Here is a 23,820-nt window from a genome sequence, read left to right as displayed (position 1 = left end):
AGTGAACAGAGACGAAGGTGTGGCGCGCAGGAAATGGGGCCTGACACAAGTGGGGACAACCACAACAGCTGCTCAGGAGCACTGGGAGGTTGAGATGAGAACTGCAGGGAATTACTTAGGAACCATCAGCATCTGTGCAGCAAGCCACATGACACACATTCCGTCAGTGTCCTGGCAGAGAGATGGCACCCTGGAGAGGAAGCAGAAATCCAGACCCAGTAGTGAAGGATGCCTCTAGCTCTGGGCCCAAAGAGGTAAGTTCCCTTCCCGCGCATGCGGGGTGGCCAAACCTGGCAGAAACCAGAGGGGCTGGGAAGCCTATTGGGGGCAAAGGGAAGACATGCAGCATGCTTGACACTGTGTAGAAACATGCTGGAGCCCAGGGCATGGTAGGAGCGTATGGGTAACATCCTGGGTCTGATTATCAGCACCAAAACCCACAAAATGATACTGGGAGGATGTGTAGTAGAGTACCAAGACATTTACATCTCAGACATTATATGCAGTATGAAGGTGACAGCTCAAAAACTAACAGTATGTATGTAGAAGCAGAGATAATACTAAAAGCAACTGCTAAATTGAGTTAAAGCCATTAGGGACTAGAAATATTACAAGTTATTTTTCTTGTGACGTATGGGAGTGGTGAGATATACTTCTCCCAGCCCTTGGGGTAGAGACAAGAGGATCAGCTCATGGCCAGCCTCAGCTACGTAGGGACTTTAAGGTAAGCCTGGGCTGTATGGTATGTGAGCCCATGTGTGAGTCCTGTGGCTCAGATCCAGAGTCTAGCACATGCTTGGCAAGCACTCTATGACTCAAGTCATATCCCCAACCATTTTTCTTTTTTCTTTTTAAATGAGAGCAAGGGGGAGAGAAGTAGTACACCAGGGCCTCCAGCCACTGCAACTGGACTGCAGATGCACGTGCCTAGTGTGCATGTGTGACCTTGTACTTGTATCACCTTGTGTGTCTGGCTCACGTGGGATCTGGAGAGTTGAACATGGGTCCTTAGGCTTCAGAGGCAAGCACCTTAACTGCTAAGCCATCTCTCCAGGCCCCTTTTTCATTAAAAAAATTTGTTCATGTGTTTGCATTTGTGTGTGTATATGTGCAAACCAGCCCCCCCGCCCCCCCCTGCACTTTGAGATCAAGGGTCTGGCAAAGTTAACCAGGCTGGCTTCAAACTCTGTAGCCAAAGCAGGGATTGAACTTCAGCCTACCAAGTAAATGAGACACAGGCCTGAGCCACAGGACTGGGTTTATCTTATCATTTTCCAAGTAAAGACGTCAAAGATAAAAGACTGGCCCCCAGCCTCACACCAGCTGTATTAAGCAATCCCAAGCCAGCCAGGCCACTCTTGTTCAAGCACTCACTCTGGAGAGCTGTTCTGGTGCTCCAGCAGGGCCCGGGTGCCATCACGCTTCTGAAGCTCTGCTTTGCAAAGTTGGTAAAAGCTTTCCCTTTCAAGTTCTGAAGACTCACAGAAGCGGCACATGTGAGAGCGCGTCAGCGCATCTGCAGGAGCAGAAGGAACGCGTACACTGTAGCCACCTTTTAGATGTTACTTTCTTCACAGACCCTGCCCTTGGATTCATCTTCTCCATCTTCCTCAGGGCCATAAACAGCAGCCACTACTCTTACATATAAACTGCTGTTCTGTATAACAGTAAAATCTCTTCTATTTCACATCATTTACTTACTGTACTTTTTTTCTTTTTTAATAAGTTTTTCAAGGTAGGGTCTTGCTGTAGGCCAGGCTGACCTGGAATTCACTATGAAGTTTCAGGGTGGCCTCTCAGCGATCCTCCTACTCCTGAGTGCTAGAATTAAAGGTGTCCACCACCACGCCCAGCTCCTACTGTACTACTTTCACAGTAAAATTTACTCCACTTAAAAGAGTAGAGCCAATAGTCAGAGCAGATAGCAGTCAAATTCATGTGAAAGAATGCTAGAAGCCCAAAGAGTTTAAGTTTGGAGTGTTTACTGGCAAAACCTTCTTTTTTCTTATTAACGTCAGTAACAGAAATTAAAGATAGTTTAATGAAATAGGAACTTGTCATTAAATATAATCAAGTAAATTTTAAATATAAATACCACGTATTTCTTGACTAGCATTAGGTAAATAGCTAAACTGTTTATCCAGAATTCTGGTCACCAGAGAAAAAAGTCAGAGACAATTTCAAAGATGCTTCCATATTATCAAGTCCATTTGTAAAACAACTGAGATCAGGTGGGAAAAATCACTAGTCTTTCTTTTTGTCAGAGATTTCTGTTGGTCCTTTTGTGGGCATTCCATTTGCTTCTGCACCCTAAAATGAAAAAAAAATTTTAAGAATTATTAAAACAGGGTTGGAGGGAGGGCTAAGGTGTTACGGCACTTGCCTGCAAAGCCTAAAGACTTGAGTTCAATTCCCCAGTACCCACGCACAGCCAGATGCAGAGTGGCACATGCACCTGGAGTTCATTTGCAGCAGTTGGAGGCTCTGGAGTGACCATTCCTATTCCCCACCCCCCCAGCCCGGGATGATAGCGTCTTTGGTAGGAGAAGCCCGGAGAAACATGTTTAGGATGGCTCAATCCTTTGGTCAACTCTTCAATGCCTCCCCACTCTGCCTTCTTCAAGCCCCCACTCCACACTCATCTTCAGAAGTGGCATCAGATCCCTGTTTCTGTAGATGTCAGAGTTCAATGAGACCTAGAATTCCTGAGGTTGTAGTTTTTGTTGTCTGTGTATGTGTTTTGAGACAAAGTCTCACTGTGTAGCCTGGGGTGGTCTCAAACTTAGGATCCCCCTGCCACTAACCTTGGCTTGAAGTTTTTCTAAGAATCTAATTTCTTGAAGCTTCACTCAGAATTCCAAGGGCCTCTATGGGGCCCAGAGTTCCTGGCCCCAGAAATGTTTGGAGACCTGGGATACTATAGGTGAGCCTCCAGCAGCAGAAGGGGAAAGTCAGAATGTCTTCAGTTTGAAAGTGCAGGAGATGCTGGCACTACACCCGAGCAGTGCCTCGGCCTGCACACCTATGGGGCGCTGCAGCTTTGACACGTAGATACTGGCGGCACCCAGGCAGGTCTGTGGCTCCAGAGTGAGTAGTCACATGCACACCCTTGTGTAAGGTGAGGCTCACCGGGCGCCTCAGTAGGCTGCCAAGGTAGCATTCCCCAGGGCAAAGCCACTACTGAAGCCATCTGAGCCTTAAGGGAGGCGGAGCACCAGCACTGGAACAGGGATTGGGGGGGGCGGTATTCACAGCCTGGGCTCCTGTCTTCCTGCGGTGTTACCTCAGGAAAGGCGACTGTCTCCATGACTCCAGTCCTCCTCATGGTCAACCCCCCCCCCAAAATCTGGCTCCCACCTCAACACATTCAATGTGGCTTTGAAGCAGCTACCCTGCTTTCCGACCGCCCACAGACACCCCATTCCCATTCTTGCTTTCTTCTTTCCTCCCTCCTTGAAAATAAATTAGTAAAATATTTGCAAACAACAACAAAAAAAAGCTATTAGAACAAAATGACACACTGATGACATCCTATCTTCTATCTGACCATTCATCTACTGGATTTTTTTTTTTTAGTTAAGATCTCACTTTAGACCAGGCTGACCTGGATCTCTCTGTAGTCCCAAGCTTACTTCAAACTCATGGTGATTCTCCTACCTCTGCCTCCTGAATTCTGGGATTAAAGGTGTGAACCACCATACCCAGGCTTTTAGTTTAATTTTTATTTATTTATTTGTGTATGTACATATAGAAACACCAGGGCCTCCTGCCATTGCAAACAGAATGCCAGATACTTTCACTTTCTGGGTCCAGCTTTTCCTGGGTGGCTGGAGAATTGAACCTGGGCTGATAGGATTCGCAAGCAAGCTCCTTGAACTGCTGAGCCATCTGCTTAGTTCTGACAGATTCTCTTTAAAAACACACAACAGTGAGAACAAAGCAATGTTGTTTCAGAAATATGCAGGCTGAGTCACTAAGCCCAGCTGAGCAATCTAAATGAATACAAACACCAATGCTGAAAACAAAAAGTTATGTAAATTATATATTTTCAAAAAACAGAAACAAAAAAATCCTTCAGTTTGCAGCTAGGGATGGATGTAACTTGGAGGTTGCAGGTCTTGGGGGGGGGGGGGTTCAAGCCCTAGCATGTTCAGTTTGTTTTGGCCATAAGGTAAAATCAGAGGGCTGGTTTAAAATCTTGAATTTTAATGTTACTTACTTAAGCTGACACATATTACTGAAGCTCCAGGTTCCAAAATTCTGCCCTTCCAGAAGTGTAACCTAAGTACTGGCCCTTCACCTGCCCTTCCCACACTGTTGGTCTTACCTTGCAGTCTACTTTGCTTTTATTTTTATCACTGGAGGCTTGTACCGCCTTTCTAGGCCATATACGACTGATGAAGGGGGAAACCAGAGGGTATATATATGGTTCCAGAAACTTCTTGAAGATCCAGAGCAGAACTGGAATGACGATACAAGGAATGCACACCATTGTCCCAGGCTCGAGCTCCCACACTGCTGAGATGATAAGAAAAAAAGTTCTCATCACTGTAACTAAAGGGCTCTACCTGGATACGAAAGTTCTCGAAAGACACATTACTTGCTAAAAGCCAGTGGTTTAAAAAAATGCGTAGACCTGTGACTAATGAGAATTAACTATATATGGGGCTAGAGCAAAAATTATGTGGAGTCCACATACCACATGCTTGTGTCCCTGTTTTTTTTTTTTTTTTTTTTTTGATTTTAAGGTAAAGGACAGGTGTGCAGACAGCAACAGCGAGATGCCAGTATCCTAATGCCCTCCTGTCACAAATTTGATGAGAAAAGACACTGACTTTTAATACATGCTAGCATATGGACACCAACTCATTTGATTCTCAAAAAACCCAGACAAAGGGGGCTGGAGGGATGGCTTAGTAATTAAGGCACTTGCCTGTAAAACCTAAGGACCCAAGTTTGATTCCCTACAACCCACATAAGCCAGATACACAAGGTGGTGCATGTACCTTATTGCAGTCAAGTTCACATTGCTGGTAGAAATCACCTGACCAAGAGCAACTTGTGGGAAAAAGAGGTTTATTTTGGCTCATAGGCTCGAAGGGAAGCTCCACGATGGCAGGGGAAAATGACAGCATGAGAAGGTGGACATCACCCCCTGGCCAACATAAGGTGGACAATAGCAACAGGAGAATGTGCCAAACACTGGCATGAGAAAACTGGCTATAACACTCATAAGCCCGCCCCCAACAATACACTCCCTCCAGGAGGCATTAATTCCCAAATCTCCATCAGATGGGAATCTAGCATTCAGAATCCCTAAGTTTATGGGGGACACCTGAATCAAACCACCACATTCCGACCCTGGCCCCCATAAACTGATAACCATTTATGGTGTAAAATATGATACATTCAGTCCAACTTTAAATGTCCTCATAGTTTTTTTTTAATCAACTTCAATGATGTTCATACATCCCCATAGTCCAAGATCTTTTAACTGAACCATAATACCAAAAATTAACCTCAAAAAACCCATAATGGCACAGAATAAACATTCACACTGGAGAAGATGGCATTGGGCATAGCAAAGAAATATTCAACCAATACAAGATTTAAAACAACCAGGGAAAACATCAGACTGTAACTCCAAGTCCAACTCTAGCCAGTGACAAATCTCCAAGTCTGATAATTCTAACAGCAACAAGTCTCTGGCATTCCAATTCTGTCCCTCCAGCTAGGCTACTCATAGTCCTGGAATCTCGTGGCCCTGGCATCTCCACGGTTCATCCTCATAGCCCCATGGGGTCTCCATGCAGGCATACAGCAAACCTGTTTCACATTGCTCATGGCCATTTCCAAAACAGAAGACCATGTTGCAAACTCAATGACCCTCTTTTTCCTGCATTTATTATGCTCCACAATATCAGGTAGGGTGCCAATTTGTTAATCCAGGGGGGAATAAAGCAGACTTTGAAAGAACAGGACACTCCTTGAGCACTCAGGCTCCTTCAAAAGAATCGACATTCTTCCTGTTGCCCCAGTGCAAGTCAGCTGGCCTAATCTCAAAGGTATAATCCCTCAATTGCAGCTGAATGGGCAGCAGTTCACCCAAAGATTTTTTTTTTTTCCTGTGCCATAATCCCTCTGCCCACACTTCTCAGAACACAGACATAATTGCAAGCTTCTCACACAAACTTCTAACCCAGCCCAAGCAAAGCTCTTTCTCACCCTCCTAAGCTAAACCTCACAGTCCATAGTTCTCACCGCATTCAGCTCTTTCAACTCTGACCAGAATAGTCCGTCAAGCTGTACTTACAGCACTGCAAGGCATCTCTTAGGCCAAGGTTTCAATTCAAATCCTTCCACATTCCTCTTGAAAATCAGCTCTAAAAGGCCAAAGCCACACACAATCTGGTGTCTAGCAGCAATCCTGCTCCTTGGTACCACTTTACTGTTGCAGTCAGGTTTGTATTGCTGGTAGAAATCACCTGACCAAGAGCTGCTTGTGGGAAAAACAACAGCATGAACAGAGGGTGGGCATCAGCCCCTGGCCAATATAAGGTGGACAATAGCAACAGGAGAGTGTGCCAAATACTGACATGGGGAAACTGGTTATAATACCCATAAGCCCGCCCACAGCAATACCCCCCCCCCCTCCAGGAAGCATTAATTCCCAAATCTGGCTGGGCGTGGTGGCACATCCCTTTAATTCCAGCACTTGGGAGGCAGAGGCAGGTGAATCACAGTAAGTATGAGGCCACCCTGAGATTACATAGTGAATTCCAGGTCAGCCTGGGCTAGAGTGAGACCCTACCTCGTAAAACAACCAAAAACAAAACAAAACAAAACAAAAAATCCCAAATCTCTATCAGCTGAGAACCTAGCATTCCACCACACACCTAGAGTTTGTTTGCCATGGCTAGAGGCGCTGGCATGCCCATTTCTCTCTCTCTCTCTGCCTCTTTCTCTTGCACAAAAAAAAAAAGAAAGAAAAAGGACAAGCTGGGTGTTCTACAAATGAAGAAAAACATGACTTACTTCCATGTAAGTGTGGGATGCACTCAGTGTGAATTAATTCCCAAGTCTCAATCTCCAAGAACTGACCATATCAATTAGCCAATGCATGAAGATATCAGGTTATCACTTTGGAAGACCTCAAGGCTACAAACCAGTTTTCCTCAGGCAATAACTCACCCTTGATCTTTTGGTTTGCTTTCTTTCTCTTTTTCTTTTTCCTTCCTTCCTTTGTGTTTCTTTCTCCCTTTCCTTTCTTTTTGCTTCTCTCCCTTCCTTGACAACAGGGTCCAAGTTGGCCTGCAACTCAGCCTGTTGGCTGAGTCTCCATGTGACAAATTACACATGTGACACTAGGCCTGGCATCCGTTACTCATTTTAACAGCATTAATTGAAGGTGTGCCAAATAATAAAATTTTATTTAGTATTACTATGAGTAAACTGTCAATTTCTAAATAGTTAGTGCTTCTGAGCTGGATGTAGTAGTGCATGCCTTTCGTGCCAGCAGTTGGGAGGGTGAGATAGGAGGGTCACAGTTAAGTTCGAGGCCAGCCTGGGGCTACAGATGAGTCCAGGTCAGCTTCAGTAGGCAACTTTAAATTATCCACAAGTGAACAATGCTGTTGATAATACTTTCTGAGTATGAATCTGAAGTGAATTACAAAAGCTATAAACAACAAAAATGTACATTTACATCAACGAATGACCAGCTGTTTTACAAAACACTCAATCTATTCTAGTCAAATTAAAAGGTAAGAAGCTATCCAAGCAGTATGTTCCCCGAACACACTGTCTGATTAAAGAAAGTCAATTAGGCCAGTGTGGCGCACAAACCTTTAATCCCAGCACTCAGGAGACAAAGGGGGGAGGATCACTGAGTTTGAGGCCATCCTGAGACTACATAGTGAATTCCAGCTCAGCCTGGAGTGAGACCCTACCTTAAAAAAACAAAATAAACCCTCCCTCCTCCCCAAACAAACAAACAAACAAAAAATAATAAGTCAATTAGAGTAATTCAAAAATTTTCAAGAATCATTATTTTTGGTGACAGATGTCTAGAATGTGACCTGGAGAGACTCAAAGGTGACCTGCTTTAGGTCTTACACCCTCTTAAAAGTACCACTCTGTAGGTTGAAGTAGGAGGATCACCTTCAGTTCAAGGCCAGCCTGAGACTACATGTGAATTCCAGGTCAGCCTGGGTTAGAAAGACACTACTTCAAAAAATAAAGCAAAAAAGCATCACATGCTGGGTATGGTGGCACACGTCTTTAATCCCACCACTCAGGAGACAGACATAGGAGGATCACTGTGAGTTTGAGGCCACCTTGAGACTACATAGTGAATTCCAGGTCAGCCTGGACTAGAGCGAGATCCTACCTCGAAAAAACATGCAAACAAAACAAGAGGACCAAAAGTTCAAGAGACTGCCCAGGCAACTTGGCAAGATTCTGTCTCAAAAGAAACACAAAAAGTGGGCTGGAGAGATGGCTCAGAGGTTAAGGTACTCACCTGCAAACCCTAATGACCTGGGTTTGATTCCCCAGTACCCACATAAAGCCAGATGCACAAAGTGGTGCATGCATCTGGAGTTTGTTTGTAGTGTCTGGAGGCCTTGCCATTGTACCCATTCTCTGATTACAAATAAATAAATAATAAATAATTTTTTAAAAACTAAGAAAAACATGGGCTGGAGATAGCTTGGTAGTTAAGGCATTTGTTTGCAAATGCCTAAGGACCAGGTTCAATACCCCAGTGCACAGGCAAGCCAAATACACAAGGTGGCACATGTGTCTGGAGTTCATTTGCAGTGGCTAGAGGCCCTGGTGTGCCCATTCCCTCTCCATATCTGCCTCTTTCTCTCTCAAAATAAATGAACAAATCAAATATATATATATATACACACACACACACATATACATATATAAATAAGAGCTGAGCATGGTGGCAAATGCCTTTAATCCCAGCACTCCGGAGGCAGAGGTAGGAGTATTGCGGAGAGACTGAGGCCACCCTGAGAGTGAATTCCAGGTCAGCCTAAGCTAGAGTGATACCTTACCTCGAACACCCCCTTCAAAAAAAAAGTCTTAAAGGCCTGGTGGAACACACCTTTAATCCTAGTATTCAGGAGGGTGATGGAGGAGGAGCACTTGAGTTCCAGAATAGCCGAATTAAAAAGTCAGTTCAGGTCAGCCTGGATTAAAATGAGACTTTGCTCCTAAAACACCAAAAATAAATAAAAGAGGGCTGGACAGACAGTTCAGTAGTTTAAAGGCGCTTACTTGCAAGTCTATCAGATTGGGTTCCATTCCCCAGTACCCACATAAAACGACATTGTCACAAAGTGGTGCATGTGTCTGGAGTTCATTTGCAGTGGCAAGAGGCCCAGGCACTCTTCCTCAAATAATTTTAAAGGTTCCTTTCTTTAAAAAAAAAATATATATATATATATATATATATATATATATATATATATATATATATATATATATATATACACACACACACACACACACACACACATTTATTTTTAAGGGGGGAGTGATAGGAGCACTAGGGTATTTTGCTACTGTAAACAAATTCCAAATGCATGCACCACTTTGTGCATGGAGAATCGAACCTGGGCCACCAAGCTTTACAAGCAAAGGCAAAGTTTCTTAAAAGGGAGGGAGGGAAGAAAGGGAAGAAAAGAAGTAAGGGCTGGGGATGTAGCTCGGTGGTAGAACACCTGGGCTGGACTAAATGGAATCCCCAGTACCAAAAAACAACAACAAAAAAACCCCACCAAGCTCCACTTCAAAAGCCTGTCCAAAGTTCAGAGGTAACTAGAGCTGGTTAAAATCAGAATTCCCAGTACTGGTTTCCCAGCTCATGGGTCTTGCCTTTTCCTCTTCTCCAAAACCACAACGGTCATGTTCAACTTCAACCAAGCATTCAAAACCAAGTTAACCCCCTTGACCCGCATCCTTCAGAAACATTCTTACCTCAGTAGAAAGCAAACTAAATACGTACACAGTCTGCGGTAAATATTCAAGAATGAGTGCTACTACTGACACCACACTATGATTGTTATAACTTTGGCTCTCTTCTGAAGGAAGCTACTTGTATTTCGTCTCATAATCCCAGTGACTCCTCAAATGTTTTATTTCATACCGTGTAAACCGTTTTGGAAAAGCCTAGAAGATGGCAAAGGGAGCCTATCATTTTAACTAGTGTCCAAACCAACAACGTACGATGACTTCCACCTGGTTAAGAGGAATCTGCCTTCATTCGACTTAGCTGCAGACGAAGGAGGGACCCGGAGGAAAGGGCCGAGGCTCTAGGGCTGGAAAACCACGTCCCTTAAGGAGCCAAGGGGTCGGGTGGATTCAGACAATGAGGGAAAAGTCATCAGGAGGCAAAGGGCCAGTGACGGACATCAGAGGGAAAGGGACACCCACCGTACGAGGCTAAGTAGGAAAACCAAGCTTTCAGGGAGGAAGGCGAAGGGCAATGCCGGGGATCGGCGTCGTCAGGCCCACTCAAGCCAGCTCCCGAGGACCACACAGCTCTACGATGACGTCACACTTCCGGAAGGCGGACCGAGCTGCCTCCAGCCAATGAGCGCCTCCAGAGGACGACCGAGGCGTACGCTCGCCAGAGGACGCCCGGGACGTGTGGTGACGTCACTAGGAAACGCCTGGCTTCGGCGCTGCGCCACTTGCGCATGCGCATGCAGCGGTCGTCGCTTTGGTACCTGGCTCTGCTAGGGTCCCTGGGATAGCTTCAGAACGCGGCAGGCTAGTAAGACGGTGCTTTTCTTTTAGCGTTTTGAGATTACAGTTGTACACTCCCAAGTATTTTAAGGATGGGGAAATTTAGGGTTGGGGTGTTTCCTGGAGTCCCGTGGTACTTCAAGGAAGCCCCGGGTTCAATCTCCGGCAACCCCTCAAGCGTTTAGCATTTCACACCCACGAGGATGCTGCAATCTGACCGATCTGGTGGTGAGAACATGGATTAGGATCTCATCATACACGGCTGCTTGAAATATACAGGCTCTTTTGGCAGTGACACAAATGTCACCCTGTGATTTGCACATATACCCCATAGAAACCAAACTATGCCTGCCCAAACACTTGTATACGAAAGTTTAGGGCTGGAGAGATGGCTTAGCGGTTAAGCGCTTGCCTGTGAAGCCTAAGGACCCCAGTTCGAGGCTCGGTTCCCCAGGTCCCACGTTGGCCAGATGCACGGGGGGGGGGGGGGGGGCGCATGCGTCTGGAGTTCGTTTGCAGAGGCTGGAAGCCCTGGCGCGCCCATTCTCTCTCCCCCTCTGTCTTTCTCTCTGTGTCTGTCGCTCTCAAATAAATAAATAAAAAGAAAGTTTAGAGGATGGCTCGGCCACCTTTAAAGGTGATTGCTTACAAAGCCTGCGTGCGACGCTAGTCTCAATTTCCCAGCCACCCAGATGAAATTAAAAAAAGTGAAATGGTCTAGTGTACTTTTGCATGGCAAGCCCTGAAGCTCCCATATACAAAAGAAATTTTTCCTTTAAAAAAAACAAGGCGTCGTCACAAACGCCTTTAATTCCAGCACTCAAGGAGGCAGTAGTAGTAGGCTCACTAAAATTCATGGCCAGCTTGGGGCCGTAGAGTTCCAGGTCACCCTGGGCCTAGACCAGCTTGGACTGGAGACCCTTGCCTCGGAAAAAAATAAAGGTTTGCAGGAAGCCTTCATGCCAGTTACCAACATAGGACTTAATATAGAGGGTGGTTAAGTATTTCAAAAATACAATTTATTTTTTGAGGTAGGGTCTTCACCAGGCTGACCTGGAATTCTGCAATCCATCTACTTGTCCCAGAGTACCAGTCTCAAAGGTGTGTGCCGCTTTCTGCATCTGGCTCTATGTGGGTAATGGGGGATTGAACTTGGGTCCTTAGGCTTTGCTGAAAAATGCTGACCCCTGGTTTGTTTATAGCGATAGTAAGAAATACCAAATAGGGGCATGTATAGTGGTACACATCTTTTAATTCCAGCACTCTGGGAGGCCAAAAGCCAACAAAAAATTACACCTTTAAAAAATGCTCAGAAGCAAGCTTTTGTCAATATAAATTGTTGAGAAGACAAATTGGATTGCGTGATAGCACACGCCTTTAATCCCAGTAATCAGGAGGCAGAGATGGGAGGATCACCGTGAATTCTACGTCAGCCTGGACCCTACCTTGAAAAACCAATGGCTTGCCCATTCTGTCTTACAACTAGGGGTGGAGAGATGGCTTAGCAGTTAAGGTACTTAAGGACCTTGGTTCAATTCCCTAGGACCCTTGTAAGCCAGATGCGCAAGATGGGGCATGTGTCTGTAGTTCATTTGCAATGGCTGGAAGCCCTGGTGCACCCATTCTCTTTCCCTATCAAATAAAAACCTAGTGGTGGAGTGATGGCTCTGTGGTTAAGGTGCTTGCCTGCAGTCAAAATCAGCTTTGATTCCCAGTACCTACATAGCCAGAAGCACAAGGTGGCATACGTGTCTCTAGTTTGCAGAGGCTGAAGGCAATAAAAAAAGATAAATGGAATTTCAAAGAAGAAAGTGTGTGTGTGTGGGAAATTACCATGGGATTTTTTTATAATCATGGAAAATGCTAATAAAAATTTTTAAAAAATTTTTTAAAAAGTAGATATGGTTCAGCTGTCAAAGGTACTCGCTTGCAAATCCTGCTGGCTTGGGTTCAATTCCCCAGTACCCACATGGATCTGGAATTCATTTTCACCAAGAGGTCCCAGTAAACACACAGAATTGCACATTTCAGCATAATTTGCAGGAAACTTAAAAGCCTCACACTGATAATGTAGCTTCACTGCTAGACTGCAGAACACAGAAAAAAGTCACCCACCAGGGCCAGGGAGATATCTCAGAGGTAGTGTTTTGTAAATGTTAAATGCTGCTTGCAAAGCCTGCTGAACTGGGTATGAATCCCCAACATCCACATAAAGCTAGACGCACAGTGTATGAACCATTAGCTAGTTCACCCAGTGGCAAGAGGCCCTGGTACACTTATGGTCTCTCCCTCCTTGCAAATATTTAAATGCATATAGACAATGTGTGAATCTGGGAATACCGTCACAAGCCTTTAATCCCAGCACTTGGGAAGCAGAAGTAGAGCCTCGAGATCCTACCTGGAAAAACCAAACACAAACAAGGAGCCGGGCATGGTGACTCACACCTACAATCCTAGAATACAGTAAGCATCATGGTGCATTCATCTTGAGTTCATCTGCAGTTGCTGGCGGCCCGGAAGTGCCCATTCTCTCTCTCTCTCAAGTTCATAAATATGCAGGGTAGACGAATTTCTAGTTTTAACATGTAAGCTCATCTGATCTGACACTTAAAAATGCTTCAATAAACACAACCAACAGTCCTTTTAGTTCCATTTATTTTCATGCTGAATTTACTCCCGTGCCATAAGTTTTTGTTTCTTCAGCTTTTTCTGGGATATCTGAGGAAAGAAAAGTGAAGGAACATTAGGTTTCTAAAAGAAACCTGCATTTAATTCCTGAAACAGCTTAAATTAGTGTTTAAGTGGAAAGCCCAAAAAACACCAGGTAGAAACCTTTAAGCCTGGAGAGATGGTTCAGCTGTTAAGATGTACAGAGTGGCACATGCACTGGCAGAAGGCCCTGATGTACCCATCTCTCAGGTTATAAAAACGGATGTGATTTTATTAGATCTTTGCTCAGGGCTACATGGGTTGATGTATATAAACTACCATTAGTCAAGAAACAAAACTTGGTCAGTCACAAAAGCCGAATCAAAATGAAAAGGTTGCTCAGAACAATGTGTTTTCATGGTTTATTCCAAAGGTGTCCTAAGATAAGTCATCATAGCAACCACACCCTGTCTAGCAACAGACACAGAAACTGAGTAACCAAGAAGCTTACCTTTTTCTTCTGAGCAACCTCCTCTTCTGGTTTTGGAACAATCTGTTCCTTTTCCGTGAGGATCATCTCAATGTGGCAAGGAGAGCTCATGTAAGGGTTAATCCGACCATGAGCTCTGTAAGTACGGCGGCGCATCTTGGGTGCTTTGTTCACCTGGATATGTTCAATGACCAGAGAATCCACATCTAAACCCTGGAAAGGGGGGGGAAAAGCATGTTAACATCTTGTGTTGTATCAACACCATCTTGCAAAACAGTTTCTGACCCAAACCAGTCTTAAGCCTTTTTTTTGTTTTTCAAGGTAGGGTCTCACCCAAGCTGACTGACCTGAATTCACTCTGTAGTCTCAAGGTGGCCATTTTATTTAAAGAAACAGAAAGAGGCAAGGAGGGAGCCAGGCACAGTAGTGCATGCCTTTAACTCCAGCACTTAGTAGGCAGAGGTAGGATTGTCTTGAGCTCGAGGCCACCCTGAGACCCTACTTCAAAAAGACCAAAAAAGAGGCAAGGAGGGGGGAGAATGGGGATGTCAGGGACTTCAGCCACTGTAAGTGAGCACCAGATGCTTGCACCACCTTACATGCCTGAATTAAACCTAGGTCCTAGGTCCTTTGGCTTTGCTGGCAAACCTTAAACGCTACACCATCTCCCCAGCCCTGAAACCATTTTTGACATAAAATGCTTTAAGATACGGTGAAAATTCATGATGTATTTGTTCAAGCACTTGCCTTTTCTTGCTGGTACATTTAAGTTCAAAGATTGTTGAAGATGGGTAAGAGTAAATGTAGTAAATAGGTAATACCCCTCTTGGAGAAACCTTTACCCACTATTATCACTGTTTTAACAGTTATATTTATCTTTATACTACAAAATATGGCCACCAAACAATATTAGCTAACAAACTAATGAAAAGGTCAGTGACATAAGGTCAAGAATCCCTTGGTAAACTGGTCATGGTGGCACTTGCCTTTAATCCCAGCACTTAAGAGACAGAGGTATGAGGATCACTGAGAGTTCAAGGCCACCTGAGACTACTGTGAATTCCCTATCAGCCTGGGCTAGAGTGGGACCCTGCCTCAAAAAAAATCCCTTGGTAACTGAAAATGTTTCTTTTGTTGTGCTGGGGATTAAGGCCAGGGCTTGTGGGCAACATTGTGTGCCACACCCTTGATTAGGAAACACAAGACTGAGGATAAGGGAAGACAGACACAGGTGCCTGGGCAGTACACTACTAGAAAGATGATTTTTTTCCCCAGAGGTAAAATCTCACTGTAGGCCAGGCTGTCTTGGAATTCACTATGTAGTCAGATCCAGGCTGGTCCTGTGCACCACCATGCCCAGCTAGACGGAAATCTTTTTTTTTTTTTAAGGTATAGCATGGTGGCACACACCTTTAATCTGAGCATTTGGGAGGCAGAAGTAGGAAGATTGCTCTGACTTCGAGGCCACCCTGAGACTCTACAGTTAATTCTAGGTCAGCCTGAACCAAAATGAGACCCTACCTCGAAAACCCAAAAATTCAAGCTGAGCATGGTGGCGCACGCCTATAATTACAGCACTTGGGAGGCAAAGGTAGGAGGATCACTCTGAGAGTTCGAGGCTACCCTGAGACTACATAGTGAGTTCCAGATCAGGCTAGGCTACAGCAAAACCCTACCTTGGGGGAAAAAGGTGGGGGGAATTCAAGCCAGATTTAATGAATGAAACTAGGATCGATTAAGAACTTTGTGGTATGAGGACTGGAGAGATGGTTCAGTGGTTACAATGCATGCCTGTAAAACCTAAGGATTTGGGTTCAATTCTCCAGACACATAAAGCCAGACGCACAACGTGGCACGTGCACCTGGAGTTTGTAGTGGCTGCAGGCCCTGTGCACGCAGTCTCTCTCTGCTTGCAAATAAAGAAAGATGGCTTAGTGGTTAAGCCTGCAAAGCCAACTGATCCATGTAAGTCAGATTTGCAAGGGGGTGCATCCATCTAGAGTTTAATTGTAGTGGCTAGAGGCCTTGGCCCGCCCATTCCTCTCTCAAATAGATAAAAGAATTTAGTGGCATGATACCTTAAGTTCAGCATTACTCTCTGCATTTTTAAGCATGTGCAGCAGAAATTCAGCACTCTTTTTGGGCCACCGACCCTGTGTCCAGCCCCACTGTTTAGCCTAAAAGAAAATGAAGACAATTGGTCAGTTTGTTAAAATAACATAGAACCACTAAATACTGGTTTATACAACATCAAGGTTGCTCAGAATGTGCGTTTATTTCATGGTGATTCCAAAGGTGTCCTAAGATTGGCATCATAGCAACCAGACAGTTCTCGTGCCACAACTGTCCCACCTGATACCCTCTAACAATTTCTGAGTAGCAATCTAGTAATTCTTACCTGGGCACACCTACCAACTCCACCATTGTATCGCCGGAATGGCACACACTGCTTCTTTAAAGTGACGTCTTTCAAATACTTAGTGGCTTTTCGGATATGCATGCCCTTGATGGCTTGAGCAGTTTCACGGGTGTTCTAAGTATGAGCAATAAGGCTTTGGTTAACAGTGACATTCTATTATGCTTTTTAAAGCAAGTATCAAATTAAGAGTCTCAAAATTAGGTTTTATCACTTAAGCCTTTCCAAAATTATTCATCTGTCAGGTTCTGGGTTTAGAATAGAGAGAAAGCAGAGACAAACTGTTTTTAGTCTATGAACTTCTATTTATTTTTTGAGGTAGGGTGTTCTAGTCCAGGCTGACATTGAACCCATGACAGTCCCCCTACCTGACTGGGCCTGGGATTAAAGGCATACACCACCATGCCAGGCTAGAACTTGTTTTAAAGCTAGCAGAGATTGGTAAAACGTCAAAGGCAATAGGCAAGCTGTGGAACAAAGGTACAACTAAGTCCAAGAAGTTTCTGAAAGCTGGGTTTGGATCAGTAGACAGAAGAGGGAACCTGCCCTTTGAGGGAGGTCTCACACAACCTGAGATGGTTTGGGGAAGGCAGTTTTTTTGCCCAGGTATACTAAGGCACTGCAACAGGTGATTCCAGAATCTCAGCCTTAGTATAAGCAGTCAACTGAGGGGCTGAGATTCTGGAAACACCTGTTTCAGTGCCTTAGTATAAGCAGTCAACTGGAGAGGCGAGGGGGGGCTGGAAGGGACAGCTCTAGTACTAATATCTAAACTCGATATACTTAAGCTGTGATAATCAACTTCTAAATGAAAGCCAGCTGCTCAGAATTCATTAATTTTCACGGTAAATCCAAAGGTGTCCTAAGAAGGGCATCAATGCAGCTTCCTTAAGGTAAGAAATGCGAACAAGGAGGATTCCTAAATCTTAATTACGAATGCCGTACCTTAAAGTGAACACGAAGATTTGAACCCCTTGACTTGCATGCTAGAAAAGAAATTACAAGATAGTTAATTTTGGTTATTCTGTGCTTGCATTAACAGGTCCACGTCCTATCCACTTACATTTTGTAGGGTTTTCTGGGTCGAGAGAGTAGCGAACCATTTTCACAGGTCACCTGGAAGGGAGCATAACATTATTTGTCAGGTGGTTAACTAATGCAGACTTAAGTATTTGATGGTGCCAGCAGCTGCTCAGAGAACAGTTGTTTTCATGATTAATCCAAAGGTGTCCTAAGAAATGCCATCATCGCAGCCATCTTATTATTCTAAGCCAGTTTTTCCTTTCCCTTTGGTTTACCAGTAACCGCCGGATTACATACAGGAAAGTATGTACACAGGACGATCTTCCTGCCCTCTCCTCGGTTTCTACCCAACCTGGTCTTTCGCGGCTAAGACGACACACTGGGCACGGCAGAGCCCCTCCAGCTCCCTCCCTCCCCAACTTCCCAATCGGCACACATGCAGAGCTGTTGGCCCACTACGTACATTAAGATGCCGCCACAACTGGGCCGCGAACTCAGACTGCACTCATCGCGGGGCTCTGACCCTAGCAGGCTAGCTGTCGGCACCGACCACAGGGTGCACCTGACCCCGCCAACAGCCAGGCCGGGCCCTGGCAAACCCACTCCCACACATCGCGCTCCTCCGCCGGCCCAACGCGGGGCGCCGCCAACTTGGACGCGGCACCACGTCTCCCCGCACACGGAACACCGCTTCCATCAAGGGACAGTCGCCTTGGGAGCTCGGCTCGCACGGGCCTCGATGGCGGCGCCCGCAGAGCCAGGATGGCAGCGATGGCCGGAGGATTGAACGCTCGGAGCTCAACCTCAGAAAAGCACCCACCTCACGCCGCTAACAGGAAGAGGAAGAGCAAGCGCTCCTGGGAGAATTCATGAGAACTCGACCTCTCGCGAGATTTCCCGAGGAGGCAACGAGATCTGCGGCGGGGCGTGGCTGGGTAGGAACATACTGTGAAATGTTTTAAGAACCCAAACCTGGGGCTTTGGACTGGACAGATGGCTTGGCTGTTAGGCGCTTCCCTGTGAAGCCTAAGAACCCCGGTTCGAGGCTCGATTCCCCAGGATCCACGTTAGCCATGGTTTGCGCCCTCAGAGACTCACAAAAGTGTGTGTGTGTGTTTTTCCAGACTCACAAAATTCTGTGTGTGTTTTTCCAGAATCTAAGCTAAGGGTTTTAACTACTAGTAAATTAACAGGCTTTTGGCAGTATTGTGTCTGACACACAAAACCTACATAATAGGACGGGAAAAATGTTATCAAAGTGGAAGAGAGGGTGCGGTGTGGCGGTGCACGCCTTTAATCCTAGCACTAGGGAGGCAGAGGTAGGAGGATCCCTGTGAGTTCAAGGCCACCCTGAGACTAGAGTGAATTCCAGGTCAGCCTGGGCTAGAGCGAGACCCTACCTTAAAATAAAAAATAACAATAATAATAATAAAGGGAAGATAAAGGAAGGGAGGAGGGTACTTAATATGTTGGTATTGTATATATGTAAGTACAATGATTGAGATGGGGAGGGGATATGATGGAGAATGGAATCTCAAAGGGGAAAGTGGGGGGTGGAGGGAGGGTATTACCATGAGATATTTTTTATAATCATGGAAAATGCTAATAAAAATTGAGAAAGAAATAAAAAGTTAAAAAAAATAAAAAAAAGTAGAAGAGATGGGCTGGAGATGGCTTGCTTGCCTGCAAAGCCTAAGGACCCAGGTTCGATTCCACAGGACCCTGGTAAAACCAGATGCACAAGGTGGTGCATGCGTCTGGAGTTCATTTGCAGTGCCTGAGGCTCAGGCATGCCCATTCTCTCTCTCCTTCTCTGCCTGCCCCTCCCTCAAATAATAACAAACAAGATTAAAACTTAAAAAGATTAAAAGCCTTGCATGGTGTGGTGGGACATGCCTTTAATCCCAGCAGAGGCAGAGGTAGGATGATTGCTGTGGGTTTAAGGCCAGCCTGGGACTACACAGTGAATTCTAGGTTAGCCTTGGGCTTTAGCAGGACCCTACCTCGAAAAACCAAAATAAATACAGATTAAATGTTTAGCTAGCCACCTAGTGATGCATGTGCATCTGTAATCCCAGCACTCAGGAGATGGAGGATGGGGAATTCAAGGCCAGCCTATTAGGATTGTCTTGAGCTATGCAGCAAAGCCCCTGTCCTAACCCCAACCGCCACCAAAAAAAGAAAAAGAGAGAGAGAAAGAAAACTGGATTACACTAACCAAGAAATTCTCAGAATGTAAAGTTACTCCGTCAAGGGCTGGAGAGATGGCTTGCCTGCAAAGCCTAATGACCAGGGTTCCATTCCACAGTACCCATCCATGTAAAGGCAGATGCCCAAAGTGGCCCATGCATCTGGAGTACATTTGTAGTGGCTGGAGGCTCTAGCATGCCCATTCATTCCATCTTCTCTCTCTCTCTCTCAAAAAAAAAAAAAAAAAAAAGTTATTCAATTGTATATTAATCCTTGTGGAAGTATGCTGACTAAAAACATTGGTACAGATGTCCGTTATTCCCCAGTGCCACTTCTAGATTTTCACTGGGTGCAGAAAATCTTTTGGCATTTATCCCTTCTTTCTTCTGCAAGGCCATTTGTGTAGCTTCCTCAGTCTGTGATGGTAGTAGCTCTTGGCTGTAGTTTTTCCATTTCATGATACTATCACTCCAGGCAGCTCAAACTCCAAGTGAATGGCTCTGCAAGGCCCCAGTCTCCTTGGGCATCCATCAGTTTTGAAGACTCTCACCAGGACTCTACACCCAGTGACAAATGGAAGCTTTCCCCCAGTGCATTCCTTTCCTCCTGGGCTTTAACTGCAGGCCAGAAACTCCCAAATAAAGTCCCCACTTAGGCACACATATCAAACTACTTCCTGGACAGGACTCTGAGGAAAAACATGTAATTTACCTTTAAAAGGATTCCTTGAGCTAGGGCATGTGGTTTAGTGGTAGAGCACTTGCTTAGCCTGTACCAGGTCCTGGGGTCACTGGAAAATAAACAAAAAAAGAAAAAAAAAATTATGGAAAATCATTAAATGGCCCTAGGTAGTGAAGGGTTTATGAGTAGATTTTTTTTTAAATTTTTTTTTTAATTTTTTTTGAGGCAGGGTCTCACTCTAGCTCAGGCTGATCTGGAATTCACTATGTAGTCTCAGGTGGCCTTGAACTCCTACCAATGCCTCCTGAGTGCTGGGATTAAAGGCATGTGCCACCATGAAAAGATGTGCCGGCTTGAAAAGATGTTTTTTAAAAAGTAAAACTAGGGGCTGGAGAGATGTTTAGTGGTTAAGGTGCTTGCCTCCAAAGCCAAAGTACCCAGGTTCAATTTTCCAGGAGCCACATAAGCCAGCTGCACAAGGTATCCATGCATCTGGAGTTCGTTTGCAGTGGCTGGAGGCCCTGGCATGCCCATTTTCTCTCTCTCTCTCTCTCTCTCTCTCTCTCTCTCTGCGTCTTTCTTTCTGTTTCTCTCTCTCTCTCTCTCAGATAAATAAAAATAAGATTTTTTAAAGCTTTATTTATTTATTTATTTGATAGAGAGAGAAAGAGGTAGAGTGAGGGAGAGAGAGAATGGGCACAAAGGGCCTCCAGCCACTGCAAATGAACTCCAGATGCATGGATACCTTGTACATCTGGCTTACGTGGGTCCTGGGGAATCAAACTGAAGTCCCTTGGCTTTGCAGGCAAACTCCTTAACCACTAGGCCATCTCTCCAGCCCCAAGATTTCTTTTTTTTTAAATATTTTTAAAAAATTTTTTTAAAAAATTTATTTATTTGAGAGCGACAGACACAGAGAGAAAGGCAGATAGAGGGAGAGAGAGAGAATGGGCGCGTCAGGGCTTCCAGCCTCTGCAGATGAACTCCAGATGTGTGCGCCACCTTGTGCATCTGGCTAATGTGGGACCTGGGGAACCAAGCCTTGAACCGGGGTCCTTAGGCTTCACAGGCAAGCGCTTAACTGCTAAGCCATCTCTCCAGCCCAAGATTTCTTTTTTTTAAATAAAAGTAATTTTGCAATACTGTTGCTGTCTTAAGGCACACAAGCTGCACCTGCACATGGAACTCTCCGCCCCTGTTCTTCTGAACCCCACCAAACTTTTTGACAAAAGATTCAGTACTTTATACTTTAAACCACTTGCCCTGACTGCCGGTGGAGAGCAGACTTGAATGAAGGGTAGAAGCAGAAACAGGAAAAGGATTGCAGCCTTTTTTTTTTTTTTTTTACAAGAGTTGGGGTTGGCTTAAGCTAGGCTTTTGTAAGGAGTCAGATACACAAAGGGGTTTCCCCCCACCCTGAGACAGAGCCAATGGAACCAGCTAATGGATTGGATACAGCAGGGGTATAAATATAATAATGAAGGATAGCTCCCAGATTTTCCACTTAAACACCAGGTAGTACAATATGCAGAGATAAATACTCTGTGTGGCTATATTAAAAGTTTTTGGGGGCTGAAGAGATGGCTTAGCGGTTAAGGGGATTGCCTGTGAAGCCTAAGGACCCAGGCTTGATTCCCCAAAACCCATATGACATGTAAGATGGCACATGCATCTGGAGTTTGTTTGCAGTGGCTGGAGGCCCTAGTGCACCCATTCTCTACCCCCTGCTTCTTTCTGTCCCTCAAATAATAATAAAAATAAAATATTAAAAAGTTTTGGGGCTGGAAGGATGGATCAGTGGTTAAGGTGCTTGCCTACAAAGCCTAACAACCTGAGTTCAATTCCTCAGTACTCAGATGCTCAAAGTGGCACTTACTGAGGCTGAAGGACCTTGCATGCCCATTTTCTCTGTCTCTCTCTCTTCTCTCTATCTCTCTCTGAATGCAAATGAATAAATTTAAAAAAATTAAGTTTTGTTTTGGGCCAGAGAGATGGCTTAGTGGTTAAGGCACTTGCCTGAGAAGCCTAAGGACTCAGGATCGATTTCCAAGTGCTGTGTAAACCAGATGCACAGGAGGCACATACATCTGGAGTTTGTTTGCAGTGGCTAGAGGCCCTGATATACCCATTCTCTCTCTCTCAATCTACTTCTTTCTCATTCATAAAATAAATACGTAAGAAAGTTTTGTTTTGATTCTCTCTCTCTTAGGTTCCTGGCTCTCATGAAGTGTGTTGCTCGACTCTGCTGTATCTGCCTCACCATGAGGAACTGAAACCTCCCAAACTCCGAGCAAAAAAAATCTTCTGCCAGGTGTGGTGGCACATGCCTTTAATCCCAGCACTCAGGAGGCAGAGATAGGAGGATTGCCGTGAGTTTGAGGCCAGCTTGAGAATACAGAGTGAATTCCAGGGCTGGGCTAGAGCAAGACCCTACCTTGAACCCCCCCCCCCAAAAAAAAAAAGTTTTGGAGGCTGGAGAAATGGCTCAGTGATTAAAGACACTTGTTTGCAAAGCCAGATGGCCCAGGTTTGATTTTCCAATACCCACATACAGCCAGATGCACTAAGTGGCACATGTGTCTGTAGTTCATGTGCAGTGGCATGAGGACCTGGAACACCCACACTCACTCTCTCTTTCTCTCTCTCTGTCTGCCTGTCTCTCTCTTTTTCCTCTCTCTCAAATAAATAAAAGAATTTTTTTTAAAAGTTTGGGGTCTGGAGAAATGGCTCAGCAGTTAAGGCGCATGCCTGTAAAGCCTAAGGAACCTGGTTCCATTTCTGGTACCCACATAAAGCTAGATTCACATGGTGGTGCATGCGTCTGGGGTTCATTTGCAGTGGCTAGAGGCTCTGGCCCATTCATTCTCTCCTTCTCTCTCTCTCTCATATAAATAATTAAGCAAGTAAATAATATTTTAAAACATGCCCTTAATCCCAGAATTTGGGAGGCAGAGAGGTAGGAGGATCTCCATGGGTTTGAGGCCACCTTGAGACTACATAGTGAATTTCAGGTCAGCCTGGCTAGAGTGAGACCCTACCTCAAACAAACAGAAAGTTTTGTTTTGTCAGATGTGATGGCAAATGAGGCCAGGGGATCATGAGTTCAAGATCAGCCTGGACTATATCAGGAGACTCCCCCAAAAGTTTTGTTTTCAAATTTTAACTTATGAAAATTTAAGACACAAAACAGAAGACTCTCCAAATACCTATTTTAGGCTTTTGTTTTTTGGGGGGGTTCGAGGTAGGGTCTCATTCTTGCCCCAGGCTGACGTTCACTCTGTAGTCTCAGGGTAGCCTCTAACTCTTGGTGATCCTCCTATCTCGGCCTCCCAAGTGCTGGGATTAAAGGTGTGTGCCACTATATCGGCTGCTTTAGACTTTCTTCTTGTTTTGTTTTGTTTTGTTTTTCAAGGTAGAGTCTCACTCTAGCCCAGGCTGACCTAGAATTCATTGTGTAGTCTCAGGGTGGCCTTCAACTCACAGTGATCCTTCTACCTCTGCCTCTTGAGTGCTGGGATTAAAGGAGTGTGCCACCATGCCCAGCTTCTTTTATACTTAAAAAATTATTTATTTATTTGAGAGGGAGAGAGAGAGGTGGATAAAGATA

The 23,820-nt window shown here is 44.9% G+C and overlaps 2 protein-coding genes and 4 non-coding genes across 7 annotated transcripts; all 6 read right to left on the bottom strand.

The window, feature by feature from the left end:
* Positions 1 to 1,965: 1,965 nt before the first annotated feature.
* On the bottom strand, positions 1,966 to 10,601 carry C2H18orf32 (chromosome 2 C18orf32 homolog). 2 transcript variants are annotated; one of them, XM_045143901.1, is made up of 3 exons: positions 10,450 to 10,601; positions 4,328 to 4,518; positions 1,966 to 2,310 (listed from the first exon to the last, which is right to left on the bottom strand). In XM_045143901.1, exons 2-3 carry the CDS (start codon positions 4,490 to 4,492, stop codon positions 2,245 to 2,247), a joined length of 231 nt encoding a protein of 76 aa, XP_044999836.1. In that variant the 5' UTR covers positions 4,493 to 4,518; positions 10,450 to 10,601; the 3' UTR covers positions 1,966 to 2,244. The 2 variants fall into 2 exon arrangements, with proteins under 2 accessions (XP_044999836.1, XP_004656850.1); XM_004656793.2 differs by having other exon boundaries at positions 4,328 to 4,515; positions 10,450 to 10,580.
* Positions 10,602 to 13,401: 2,800 nt separating this feature from the next.
* Rpl17 (ribosomal protein L17) lies at positions 13,402 to 18,222 on the bottom strand. Its single transcript, XM_004656794.2, has 7 exons — positions 18,163 to 18,222; positions 17,383 to 17,435; positions 17,265 to 17,305; positions 16,302 to 16,436; positions 15,982 to 16,080; positions 13,925 to 14,116; positions 13,402 to 13,482 (listed from the first exon to the last, which is right to left on the bottom strand). Exons 2-7 carry the CDS (start codon positions 17,420 to 17,422, stop codon positions 13,435 to 13,437), a joined length of 555 nt encoding a protein of 184 aa, XP_004656851.1. The 5' UTR covers positions 17,423 to 17,435; positions 18,163 to 18,222; the 3' UTR covers positions 13,402 to 13,434.
* Positions 13,808 to 13,873, bottom strand: LOC123459111. The gene has a single exon (XR_006636026.1). It is a non-coding gene; the product is annotated as a small nucleolar RNA SNORD58 (small nucleolar RNA).
* Positions 16,159 to 16,224, bottom strand: LOC123459110. The gene has a single exon (XR_006636025.1). It is a non-coding gene; the product is annotated as a small nucleolar RNA SNORD58 (small nucleolar RNA).
* On the bottom strand, positions 17,138 to 17,202 carry LOC123459108. The gene has a single exon (XR_006636023.1). It is a non-coding gene; the product is annotated as a small nucleolar RNA SNORD58 (small nucleolar RNA).
* Positions 17,507 to 17,572, bottom strand: LOC123459109. The gene has a single exon (XR_006636024.1). It is a non-coding gene; the product is annotated as a small nucleolar RNA SNORD58 (small nucleolar RNA).
* Positions 18,223 to 23,820: the final 5,598 nt, after the last annotated feature.

The sequence above is a fragment of the Jaculus jaculus genome, chromosome 2 (genome assembly GCF_020740685.1).
Source record: "Jaculus jaculus isolate mJacJac1 chromosome 2, mJacJac1.mat.Y.cur, whole genome shotgun sequence".
Taxonomy (NCBI): Eukaryota; Metazoa; Chordata; class Mammalia; order Rodentia; family Dipodidae; genus Jaculus; species Jaculus jaculus.
The sequence above is the reverse complement of the archived record's forward strand: the minus strand, read 5'-3'. Positions and strand labels throughout refer to the sequence as shown.

Coding starts and splice junctions, on each gene's coding strand:
- C2H18orf32 (XM_045143901.1), bottom strand. CDS start 4,492: ATGGTGTGCATTCCTTGTATCGTCATTCCAGTTCTGCTCTGGATCTTC. Junction 2,311..4,327: donor AAAGCAAAGTAGACTGCAAG/GTAAGACCAACA, acceptor TTTTCATTTTAG/GGTGCAGAAGCAAATGGAAT.
- Rpl17 (XM_004656794.2), bottom strand. CDS start 17,422: ATGGTTCGCTACTCTCTCGACCCAGAAAACCCTACAAAAT. Junction 16,437..17,264: donor ATCTTCGTGTTCACTTTAAG/GTACGGCATTCG, acceptor GCTCATACTTAG/AACACCCGTGAAACTGCTCA. Junction 16,081..16,301: donor GAGTTGGTAGGTGTGCCCAG/GTAAGAATTACT, acceptor ATTTTCTTTTAG/GCTAAACAGTGGGGCTGGAC.